Source organism: Montipora foliosa, chromosome 2 (assembly GCF_036669935.1).
Source record: "Montipora foliosa isolate CH-2021 chromosome 2, ASM3666993v2, whole genome shotgun sequence".
Classification (NCBI taxonomy): Eukaryota; Metazoa; Cnidaria; class Anthozoa; order Scleractinia; family Acroporidae; genus Montipora; species Montipora foliosa.
Window position 1 is genome coordinate 43,482,164 of NC_090870.1, and position 12,500 is coordinate 43,494,663.

The 12,500-nt window shown below is 38.1% G+C and overlaps 1 protein-coding gene across 1 annotated transcript in view; it reads left to right on the plus strand.

Moving 5' to 3' along the window:
• Window positions 1-1,663: 1,663 nt before the first annotated feature.
• LOC137993192 (T-box transcription factor TBX5-like) overlaps window positions 1,664-12,500 on the plus strand; it is a 12,528-nt gene continuing 1,691 nt past the window's right edge. Inside the window, exons 1-4 of the mRNA XM_068838898.1 lie at window positions 1,664-2,477; window positions 5,160-5,442; window positions 6,581-6,721; window positions 7,303-7,364. Of these exons, the coding sequence (XP_068694999.1) occupies window positions 1,957-2,477; window positions 5,160-5,442; window positions 6,581-6,721; window positions 7,303-7,364 (1,007 nt within the window). The 5' untranslated portion in view covers window positions 1,664-1,956. The remainder of the gene's footprint in view (window positions 2,478-5,159; window positions 5,443-6,580; window positions 6,722-7,302; window positions 7,365-12,500) is intronic.

Consider the following 12,500-nt stretch of genomic DNA (forward strand, 5'->3'; position numbering starts at 1 on the left):
GGTCTCCCAAGCTCAGGCATTTTAACGCATGTTTTTTGGGGCTTCCCGGGAAATACAAAACGCTTTAATCACGTCTAATAAGAAAAATAGCTGCACAAGAATGGGCAACACATAATGGACGCCGGGCAACACCGTTTTATTTCTAATGTCTTCTCGATTATTACCGGATTCTCATTCTGGATGGATTAATCCTAAACTTAAATAGCTTAAATAACTTAAATAGCTTGCTCTTGCTCCGAAGAACCCAATGCAAAGCCTTTTCGCAGACCTCTCAGTGCGTAGTGGATCCTCAAACAGACCTCCGCATTTCAAAGAGACACTTGCTTTTTTTTTTTTTTTTTTTTTTTTTTTTTTTGCTTGTTTGTTGTCACGTGAAATGGAAGTCGCATTTGCATACCCTTGCGAAAAAATGCGAGGACGCATGGAAAGAATTTCTTGCGTTTATGCACAAGTTTTCTAGTGTGGCAAGCGATCAATGTATACCAAGCAGCTTTCTAAAACCAGCCGCTTACGTAAATGTTTGATAGCAGAACGACGACAATATTGATATCCGACATCAATTTACATCTACCGATTTCTTCAAATTCGAGGGGAAAGTTGAGTTTTTTTGTGATTTCGCTCAGAGCCTGTAAGACACCACCACTTAAATTTTCCCAAGCAAACTAAACCATGAGCGCGAACCGAGTAGGACACTGAGCATATTTTATGACTTTGTTATATCTATTTTTTGTTCCTCGCGATTAATTTCACATTGTTGGGTTATAATTATAATTTTTCGCATCTTGTTACACACCTTTCTGAAGTCCCAAGGGTTGATTTATTAACACACGAATTGTTTTCAATTCGTTTACCTGATTATAACTTTCGCGTGTCTTATTAAAATAATGATCTAACAAGCGAAAGAGATGTGTGGTTATTCAGTCTTTGCATGTACTCCGAGTATAGCATCGGGTCGGATTCATCAACCGATTTTAAAACGAGAACACGCTCTATAAGAGTTATTTGCGATGATTCTCAAGATATCATCATATTAGAGGAGTTTTCAATTTCAAAGCTAAAACACGAAAACGAACTTTGTTGAATAATAAGATCATTTTCTTTTTAATTTCCTTGCGACGTGGATTGAGTGTGACCAATAATTGTTTCAAAACAAGTGTAAAGTCGATATAAAGTTATGTCTGAACCAAATATCCATATTGCTGATGAACGCAATGCAGGGAAAATGTCAATTTTTATTTGCCAATTCACTTAGAAAGTCGGCAAGAACATTTTCATGAGAGTTAGTGTCCACTTAAGCTTTAAAATTAAACAATAAAATTCGGTAGCAGTAAGTAAGCCTAAAGGTGTCAAAAGTTAATGTGCAACAACTTTCATTCATTGTATTATTTTATGTCCTTTCGTCATGCAAGAAGTGTTCCCCACAGAACCATTTGCGTTAATAATGTAGTCGGCTTCACTAACTTTTGCGGCCACATCAGTCCTTTGTTGTAGTTTTTTTATCTGAGCTGTATCAGCTGCGTCATCAACCAGTCTGAAAAACCTTTAATTGGTTAGTATAAATCTTAGGTGATAAGGGACAAAACCCAAAAACCTAACGCTTTACACCTGCCGATACGACGGAAATTTTTGTTTCTCATATTCCCTAGAGCCCGTGAAGCCGGAACACCCAATCACGGAGCTTAAAATAGAGAATTCCCTAACAATTAACTCCCAGTGCAAATTTTTAGGATGACACCTTTCTCACTTCAAAGTAGATTTATATAAGGACAAATTGTTTATGCGAGTAGCCAATCAATTTACACGTCTCACAAAAGCAACTAGATTTCATTCTTTGTGCCAGTGTTGAACCGAGCGCGGTAAAAGGTGATACTTGTTGCCAAATCAGTCGTGGCTGTATCTTCTGAAGTCGAAGCACGTATAATAGTTAAACAACTGACGCTGAACGCGGACAAAATAATGAGCTTGCAAGGAGACGATAGTGAAAATCTCTCGCCCAAAGCTGCAGCTTTCTCCATTGCCAACTTGCTGACCAAGGATATCAATCAGAACCCCAAGACGAGTGAGTTCGATTCGACTTTAATAGGCCGTAAGGAGAGAGAAAACACTTGGACGAGAAAGCATGAAGATCAGATGTCCAATAAACTCAAATTGCGCACTCTTTCGCGAGAGACCTGCGAAGACTACACAATCCAAAACATCTTAAACACCGATCATTCCCGAGGAAACAGTTGCGCAGAAGGCGTTACAAATGCGGGAGCTACAAGACATGGTACGGCGTTTGATCCCCTGCAGCAGTTTGCGGCTTGTTGCGATCTGGTTAGCAATATAGAATCTTCAAAAAACTCTTCTTCGTTCTGCGCGCCGCATATGAGGTTGTCGGACATTCAACGCGAGGTTCAAGTGGCGATGCAGCAAAGCGACCTTTGGTGGAAATTCTACGCCTGTGGCACAGAAATGGTGATTACCCGCACGGGAAGGTGAGAAATATTAAGTTGCTTTAGCCCAAAACGCTCACGTGTTTAACTTAGTAAAAAATTACTCCATTATTCCTTCTTTCTTCTATTACAAACATGTTCAAGTGGCAGCCCTCTTGAAGTGTGACTCTCTTAAAAGTCACTCCGAACTCATTTTATTAGCCACTTGTTATTGGCAAAAGAATCTGTCAAGAGTCTTTAGTGTATGTTGCTTGAAATAGCCTCGTGAAAATTATCCAAATTATGGGAAATAAACTGTTGTTAGGTTGGAAAGGCATTCCGCCACGAGTGACTGAATAATCCATGAAGAAACAAAGTTTAAATTCAAGTTAGGAGATTGTGTAATTCAGAGACTTTTTGTTCACGATTTCTTCGGTGAATAGACGTCTTTCAAGAAGTGGCTTCTACTGCGAACAAAAGTTCGGTGGTTTTGGTGTAAATTCTTTAACCACTCGCGAGAAACAACCTTACTCCTTGAATTAGCAACATTGACTTCAAAGAAAGAGCACAATCCACAAGGGAGGCCAACAATTACACGGATCTTCATGTGACTATAAGAAAAATTCCACAATGTTCAAATTGGCCTTGCTTGTCTTTGAAAGTAGCCCGACTTTCTTGACGAATAATTGTCTTTTAGCATTTAATTTAGAGAACGATTATTTTCCCTGCGGGTAGCTTGGTTTTCTTAATTCGCGTTTCGATAATTGCTCAAAACATCCGACCCAGCTAATTCGTTACCCAAGATACAAAAAATAATATATCTCGTTTAGCTCCTAAGTTACATTCTGCCATTTCTCGCAGATTAATGACGTCAGCTTTCAAGTTTCTTTGCGCGTGCTTATGAAGGTAAAGAATGCGGTCGGTCGCGTGCCACTGTAGTTGTATATGTTTTTTTTTAAATGATGTTACCATGTGTAAGAAACAAAAAACATATCTTTTGGACTTCTTTTCATTTGCTTAGTTTTCTTCTGTGCATGTGCCTTTGATACCAAGTTTTTACTTCAAGGTAATTGTTTTCTGTGCGTGTGGATGAAATTGAGCCTTGACTATTGTATCTACTGCCCCTCGATATGACGAAACCGATCTGTTCAAAAAGGGATTTTGTGTGCAAAAATCTTAACTTTTGCTGTGCAAAGTTTGCTTTTTAAGTAACTCATTTAAGAGGTCATTAAATGAAATAGTGGTGTGAATACATTAATAAGATTTCACTCTTCATCAGTGAAAAATAATTTCTGTTTTCTAAAACAAAAATGACGGTTTATTAACCGTAGGCAATTTAAACCTTGTTTTGTAGAAAAGATAGAAACGGTTTAGCTTCGCAAAGGGCCTCGCCATTAACCTCGAGCAATGGTTTTAAAAAATACTAATGATACGTTTCGATACCGTCTAAACCAAAGACTTTACCAGGACCTGACATATCTCAAGGATCTGAGAAGTTTCTTTTATCAGATCCAGGTGTGGTGTTATTAAAATTCAAGCTAGTCACTTTTAATATGCAAAAAAATGCGAGATATAATGAAGATAAGTATTATTCACATGTGGGCACAAAGAGCGTTTGATTGCTTATCTTACCGAGCACAGAAATATCGCGCATAAGCTACACAATACTCCTGAATGGTCTGTTGACCAATCAAATTCAAATAAGAGTTTAAATCGTGTAAAGGCCGGATCGGAAGTACAAACCACTATGCCTTGGTGTATAAAAAAAAAACAGATAGGTTTATATTGAATGAAGATCAGAGATACGAATGATTGAGAGTTCAGTGTCTTTTAAAGTTTCGAGTCCTCGTTGACCTCAAGAAAGGGAATCACTCTGTCGATTTGTGAACGCATGCAAGAAATACTTAGAATCGTCACATTGGATAGTTTGTAGTAAATTCCTTCATTTAAGCCAAAGTCACTATTAACGTTTTTTTAGACTTATTATTTACTTTATGGTGTTCTAGCCTCAAAACTGAGCACTTAAGAAACCGTAGTCTGCTACTGTAAGAATGTTAGTGATAATATTTTGGATTCGATAAGATGTTTTGCGAGACAAACTATGTTTGTTCTCGGCTTCGTGATCCTGCGAATCAGCGCAGCGTAGGAGGGGAAAGGAATACAGATAGCACCAAAACCACAAAAGCGGAAAGGCATATGGGATAAGCAAAAGTAAACAACCACTTTAGGGTTTGTATTTTGCACGTGCCTCCGCACCTTTGGGTGTGTCTCTTTGTTCGCGGATCTCACAATAATGAACGGCGTTTTGCAATCAATGAGCGATGTTTTGCTTCCCGCTAATGAGAGAGGAGATGATTTGGACATATGCACATGGATCATCACCTAGCATGTGCCCACCGCTATATTACCTCATTTCTATGAAAGCTTTGTTTTACAACACGCCTTTAGTTCACGTGTAATATTCAGCTACTATTTGCAAGGACAACCGACATTAAAGAGTTACCTTGGAGCGGAGAATCTATAGGCGTGTTGGGGCTACATTCGATGTTTATTTCCCAATCGGCAGAGGGCTTTTATCAAGTAAGCAAATGATTGTATTTCCGTGCACCTGTCTCAGTGCTACTATTGCGATGAACAAACTTTTTAAAAAAGTGTTTATTGAGGCACAGATTCCACCAAACTGACGGTGTATTTAATCATGTACATATCAACGGATTCATGACAACTCCAATTCATGTCTTGCAGACGAATGTTCCCAACTCTTGCCTTGTCGTTCCTTGGAATGGATCCTAGACGCTACTATTCTATCCACGTCGACATCGTTCCTATCGACGGTTATGCGTACACGTTTGTTAACAATATGTGGCAGGTCAACGGTTTGGCCAGCGAGATGCACGCTTTGCCTTACATCCAGTCCTACCAAGCTGACGAGGTCGCCCATACTGGATTGTATTGGATGAAGAACGGAGTCGACTTTAAGAAGGTTCGGTTAACGAACCGGCGAGTCGGTCAGTTCAAAGATGGCGAGGTAAGATCTAATGTATGATGTTTATAAACTGGACATTTAATATTATGCGATAGTTAAAGATATTCTTAAGAAATCAATTATTCTAACTAAGAGTTTTTGTTAAATGAGAGCTTAAGATAAAGACATCGAATTCATGTTGAACGCGTCAATATAGCTATTCGTTCTCATGTAAGAAAAAAAGACTTTCACTGCGCATGAGTCGTTTGGCATCGCCAAGTCGGGCAACCAACTCGATGAATTTACGTCTTCAATCCCAGCTGTTTTTCTTTCCAAAAACCGAGAAAATTAAGGAAATCAAATCTTTCTCGGCTTTTTTGAGATGATTTCTCTGTGCAATGAAAGCCACAATAGGTGTCATCGAGAATTGCGGAACATTTTTGCTATACCGAGTTGGCGAGTTTTGTGATTTTCTCGCTGACAGAGCTTATAATTTATTCATAATCGTTCTCATTGTCTTTGTCTTTACGCTGTGCCTCGTGTCTCAGAATTTAACTTTGTATTACAATGTAACGTTCTGCCCGAAAAGACCTTCATAGACTGATAAACCAATTCAGTGGACAAATTAAGGTTCGAAAGAAAATTTTTGACATTTGGAAGTAAAAAACAACATGTAGAGTAAGAAAAGCCAAAAGTGACTTTCTGAGTCAAGGCGAAAAGTTAATTTAGCAATTTCAGTTGGAATTTGTTAAACGTCATTGAGAAAGAGCGAGTATAAGCCTTAAACACAATGGTAACAACTTTGAAAAGTTTTTGTTTCAAGTGCTTGTCATTTGAGTATTTTATCGGCCTGATTTTGAATATTTTTGTATTTGTTATGGCTCTCTCTTTCAATATTGAAACGTACCCAAAACACACTAAATTGAGTCGGCGGAGCTATAAAAAAAACATAAAACCGCAGCTTGAGAATAACATTGCAACGACAACTGAAATTTTGGTAAAGGTTGTATAGGCTTATACTTCCATACAACTCGCCGAGCTGAACAGGGTAAGTGTAACAGCAGCTGCATTGCCTTGTGGAACTGAGGCTAATAATGGCAACACATGCACTAGTTTGAAATACGTCTTAAAAACTGAATGCCGTGAGAAATTCAATTGCATAACAGCCAGTACTAAGTTCGTATCTCTCTTTGCCTCATAGCTTCATTTAAGCCCAAACAGAAAATACCAGCCGAGGATCCACGTCGTTGAAGAGACAGAGGAAGGCGTCAAGGTGTCGTGTTCAACGTATGTGTTTCCTGAGACAGCCTTCATCGCCGTCACCACTTACCAAAACGAAGAGGTACCAAACATGCAATTCCATCATGCAGTTTTAGTTTTGCGTGGAACTGGTTAAATAAGTGTTAGTGGTCGGAACTCAGCTTAGTACACCTCTAACAACCAACTGGACTCAGTTATCTTTGGAGGTCTAGACTTTGACTTCGGCGTGCTTTGAAAAGAGCCCACTGGTTTTAAGGTTTCCAATTTCACGTTTCTTCCGTCCAAGTGGGTTTTCTTCGTTTTGTTAATTTCAATATTACTTTTGGAGCAATTATAGAATACAGAGCCACATTTAAGATCTATGAAAGTACTAGCTCGTTTGACTCGGCAGTGGATGAAAGATCCAATCATAAACATTGGGGTCTGTTGTACTGGTAGCTCGTTTTATGTCCGGCCTTACCGTAAACTTGTATCATGTATAGTGAATCAAATGTAAGTCAAGAAGAGAATCTAACCGAGTACGTACGTCCTGGCTGTGGTAATTTGTCGAAACGAATGTGGAATACAGGAATAGGAATAGAGGAAAGAAAAGAGAGAAATAGAATTAACCAAAGCCTCGTCGTTGGAGGTTTCATCATGTTAAAGTTGCTTTCTTTCTTTCAGTTAATTCAGATGAAGATCGACCATAATCCCTTCGCCAAAGGGTTCAGAGACAAAGGATCAAGGTCAGTATAAGCTTAATATTTCATGACTTCTGCTGAGATAAAGTTACTTTTTCAAAGCCAGATGCTGATGGTACGATAGGTTGACATTTGCACTCGAGCTCCTTAGACTAATTTTATGTAATTTATTACAAGATCGTAAATTCAAGGACAAATATGTTTATTTTTCTTGAAATATGCACACAAATAATTCAGTACTTGTATAAATCTTCAGAATTGTTAAATCGAATTCATCGATAACACTGTTAAGAGAGAAATCAGTTGGACCTAAATTGATCCATATCACACTTCATGGTTAAGGACGCAAATTAAGCAAAATAAACGGTTATGCCATTAGTATTTACAGTTAAGAGCTTTATCAGTCGTCACTATCTCCATCTAACGAGGTCATTCCGCTTTTTAAGATAATTACAATGCATTAAACACAGAAGAGTTAGCGATGTTGCGGCTTAAAAATGGGGCCGGGCACATATCTCGACTTAAAGTAGAGAGATAAAGGGAAGGGAGACTCTTTGGTTCCGCTTAAGTCCAACAATCTGGCCCCACTTGTTCGAAGGGTGGAAAGCGCTATCCACTGGATACCTCAGTTGGTTTTGCTAGTGTTTAATCCCTTGGATACTGATTTATAAGGCGGTGGATAGCATTATCCACCTTTTGAACAACGGACGCCTTATGCAGTGGAGTATTGCACGTTCAGGGTTTAGCGTACAATCGAAATAACAACACCGTTAAGCCGATGATACACCCCGGCGGTTCAACATCTTGCAACATTTGTTGCTCAACAAATGTTGAACAATGTTGCACAAACGTGTTGAACGGAATAGAGCTGGTCTCTGTTTTCGTTCAACATCGTTCAACAACATTCATCGTGTTGCCGGAATGGCATATTTCAACATTCAACATGACGCAACGCACTGTTCAACATTTGTTGATCAACAAATATTGAACCGTGTATCATCGGCTTAAGTCTTCACGGAAAGTGCATAAATAACCCAATACTGACTGGGTTAACGCCCACAGATAGCCTATTTGTATCCACGACCACTTGAATATAACGTCAACTTGACACTTTTAAGAACTGACAGGAATCGTATTTCATTTAGAGGAAATCTTTTCAAAACAGCACTCAATTAAATTTGGTCATATTGTCAACGCTTAGCTTTGTTCGTGTTTGTTAGTCATGCAAATCGACGGTCATAAGAAGTAACTAATGCATGTAGTTTTTTTTAACTTTATTGTGAACAAGTACCAAGAAAATTGATGCTTTTAAAGCGCTGAACAAAAAAAAAAGAAGCTCTGATGTGTTTCATTGGATGTCTTTGCAATCGATTGAAGTCAGAATCCTTGAGCAATCTTACTACACTATAATATCGATATTAGAGTATTCATAGAGTTGGTTAATTAATTATAACAGCCCTTATAATTTAAATTGTCTCACCTCATCGGCTGCGTCCGTCTAAAAGTCTTTCAGGAAATGATGCAAGAATGGCCGTTTTTTATACCAGAGACACATAATTCGTCTGGGACGAACTTGGGCAAACATTTTTTCTGCGTGTGTTAAATTCGTCTGGTATAAAGACGGGCAAAAGACGCATTATGTGTCTGGACGAAGTATCCACTTCAGTGCGTCTTCGAAGGCGCACTAAAGTGGGTACACGTCTTTACACTAGAGGGATAACACGAGCGACGCATAATTCGTCTGGACCGATTATGCGTCTCTAGTATAAAACGGCCCATGACAGCGGCATTATTCATTCACTCATTGCTTCAAAATAATTCGTGAACAGCCACAAGAAGAGCTCTTTTTAGGTCAATAATAATTTTTTGACCCTCATGCAAGACACAAAGCCGGCTAATTAATGATCATATTTTTATCAAATGCTCTTAAAGAGGTGTTACAGAAAAAAATGACACTGGAAGTTAATTTAGTTCTTTTTTTTTATTCTTTCGGCGGCTCGATGTGCCCTGAGGTGGTTTTTTTCTGCCCCTGCGATTCCACAATGATGAAAAATATCCATTCTGCAGCAAAGATTCACAAAACACCATCGATTTTGTTAGTTCACATCGTCCAGAATGTGTCTTAATTGTTACAACTTCATGACGAGCGTTTAGAACAGTTTCGTTTACTGTTTCATCGCCGTTCAGGGCACAAGTTCATTGAAGAACCTACGCTATAACCTATTGAAATTTACACTCATTGGCCACGTGGGCATTGTCCTATAATATTATTGTGAACATCTTCTCATAAACATTTTGGAACCTTTTCGCAAATTAGCCGACCTAACCATTTGTAAAATACGAATGAACTTCTACATGATGCTATAAAAAACCTACGGTGCTCATGTAGATCCCGCGTGTATCATTTCGTCCACCGTCATCGATCCCTCATTTATACCTCTTTCTGGTCAGTAATGGTAAGGCGTTCATAAGGCTTTAAGCAGAGTATGTCCCTTTTTCTCGTGCTATAAAATCGTGGGGATATGTGAAATACTCCGACCAATGATAAAAACGTAATATATACAGGAGCAGAGTTTGTTAACTCGTAAAGCTCGTGATAACCAAAAATATATATATATATTTTTTATACGTTCGTGGTTTCCTTCATGAATTCAAACAGAAAGCCGCTTTTTTTTCATTTTCCCACTATTGTTATTGCGAGGCAAAATTGTGATAAAAAGACTATTTATACGCCTGCTAAGTTTACAGTTAAATCGTACCTTAAAGTTATTTTTACTATCAAAGCTTTTTGTGAGCACCGCGTGTCGCGAGCCGGACAAGAGCTTTTATTTCAAGTTCTCTGTAAAGGACAAAAGGAAATTAGGATAAAATGCTCAGAAGAGACTTAATGAATAAGTAGAAAAAGAAAGAGAAGAAATAGAAATCGTTGCGGCGAAAGAAATTCAACTGATATTTAGGCTCAGTTAATCCAATATATCTTATAGAAAATCTATGCTATTTTCCTAGCATTTTTATTGGTTGTAACTTTCCTTTCACAAAAGATAGTGGAGGTTCATAGTTATTGTGTAATCTGACTCATTTCTAGAATAAAAAGTAAAAGTTAGAGTTAAGACATAATCTGTACATTAATATTTTTTCAACACAATAAACTTTCATTAGCTTTTCCTCGTGTCGCGTGCCATGCCGATAAACGAGCCAATTAAAATCTATCTCAAGCTGTTAATGATTCTTCCGACCTCGAAAAGAAAGAAAAACGAAACATTGATTTAATTGGTGTTACGAGCGGATAATGGCCTCAATTTCTCTAGGCAACAAAGGGATCAATAAAAAAAGGTTTTGTATATTTAGGAGATAAGAACAACACGAGTTCAACTTTTGCACCGCAGACAAGCCGGGAGCAATTACTAAAGTAACCATTCGTATTCTGAGAAGTATTTAGAGGCTGTGTTTAGACTTGAGTTAAGTATTGTAAACATATTGCGGTAATTTTTCTGCTCCAATTTAGTTTTTCACGTTTTGTGTGCTTTTCGGGCACCAATACATAGAGTTGGAGGGCTACAAGAATCCATGCACGATAGACTCTTGTTTACGTTCGCACGTCAACACTGTTGACAAGTACAGATATTTTGATGCCCATTCGGACAACTCTCGCTCGGGTGTCGAAACGTTTGGGTTTGAATCTTAACTTCGCAAGGTACTGAGTTACATTCGCTATTCCGCTTTGAACCAGTGACGTCAAACCTTCCCTATGCACGATACATAAGGCAGGTGGAAAGTTTCTTTTGGCAATCTACCGATTTCAGTTGAAGGTTTTTCACAATCCGCGAATTTCTCCCTTGGTTTCACTTTCTTTGAAATATGGAACTGTCTCTCCCTCATTCTGCCTAATTAAAAAATGACAAGTTTTAAACAAATCCATTTAAGAATATGTTCACATTTTTATTTAATCTTTTTATCATCGTTCCTTTTAGTATTCGTAGATCTCTGCAATACTCAGATAACATTCGTCGTTTTCGAACAATGAAAATTTGTTGCTAACGAACTTACAGGGATTGTTTATTTCGCTTTGAACAAAGCTTCCTGGGAATAATGTCATCTAAAAATTTCATTTTCCTCGATGGAACGCCCCCCAAAAATTGATGTATCTGCTTTCGTTTATCACGGCACTACTTCAAAACAAGAAGTTCGTTATACTTTTTTTCCGTAAAACTTTGGAGATTATAGTTTCTGTTTCTTAGAGTTTCTATACGTTATAAAATAGTGCTTTTGTACAGGCCTCACTGCAAAGCTGGACGTCTCGTTGAAAAACTGGAAGGCGGATTACAATTAGGGCGCCACATAGTCTCTTTACAACTTTTCTTTCTATACTAGCGGAATAGTTACCGAGTTTTCTTTGTCTAGTCTCGCCGGAAGCACAATGAATCAGATCCTGCCCTCGTGTTTTCACGTACAGTTTCCAGGGGAAAAGGGTGCGGTTATTTTGTTAAAAAATCAAAGTAAAACACATGGCCCTGATCCTAATGAAAATATATCTTACAAATCTCTGAAATTTAGGAAAATAAGACAGAGACAACTGCGTAGTGAAAGACAAGTAGTTTAAGACAACTGCGTAGTGAAAGGAGAGAATTAGTCGCAGTTCTTCCATTTAAAAACTTTTATCGTTATCGACTGAACCCTGCTTAAAATCGTTACAACTATTCCCTCCAAAATGGAAAAATCTTCACATGCTTCAAAAGTTGCACACTAACCTGAATATTGGATATCATTTAGACTTTGGTCGCCTCGTTGAAATCTCACTAATTTACTGCTTTTGCGTGTGTTTCTTGACCGCGAAACATTTCAGGTCATTTCCGGATGGAACGATGCCCTCCGTATCAGTAAAAGCGAATACGCTTCTTATAATGAAATTTTGCTGGAACTTTGCCATTTCATATTTTTATAAAGTGGTTATGTAAGAGTAGTTGTTAAACATGAGCGACCTGTAAGAATGACTGACTTTTCGAACCCTAAGAGTTGACGAGGCGTTTGCGAAACACGAACAATAGCTTAACGAATATTTGTTTCAATTTGTTTTCAGATCTTAGAAAAGCACGTTCAACGTCTATGCTTCATTTTGTCTATTTTGTGTTTGTTTATCCTCGCGTCGCGTGCCACTAAAACAACTAATAAACTTTAATTTTT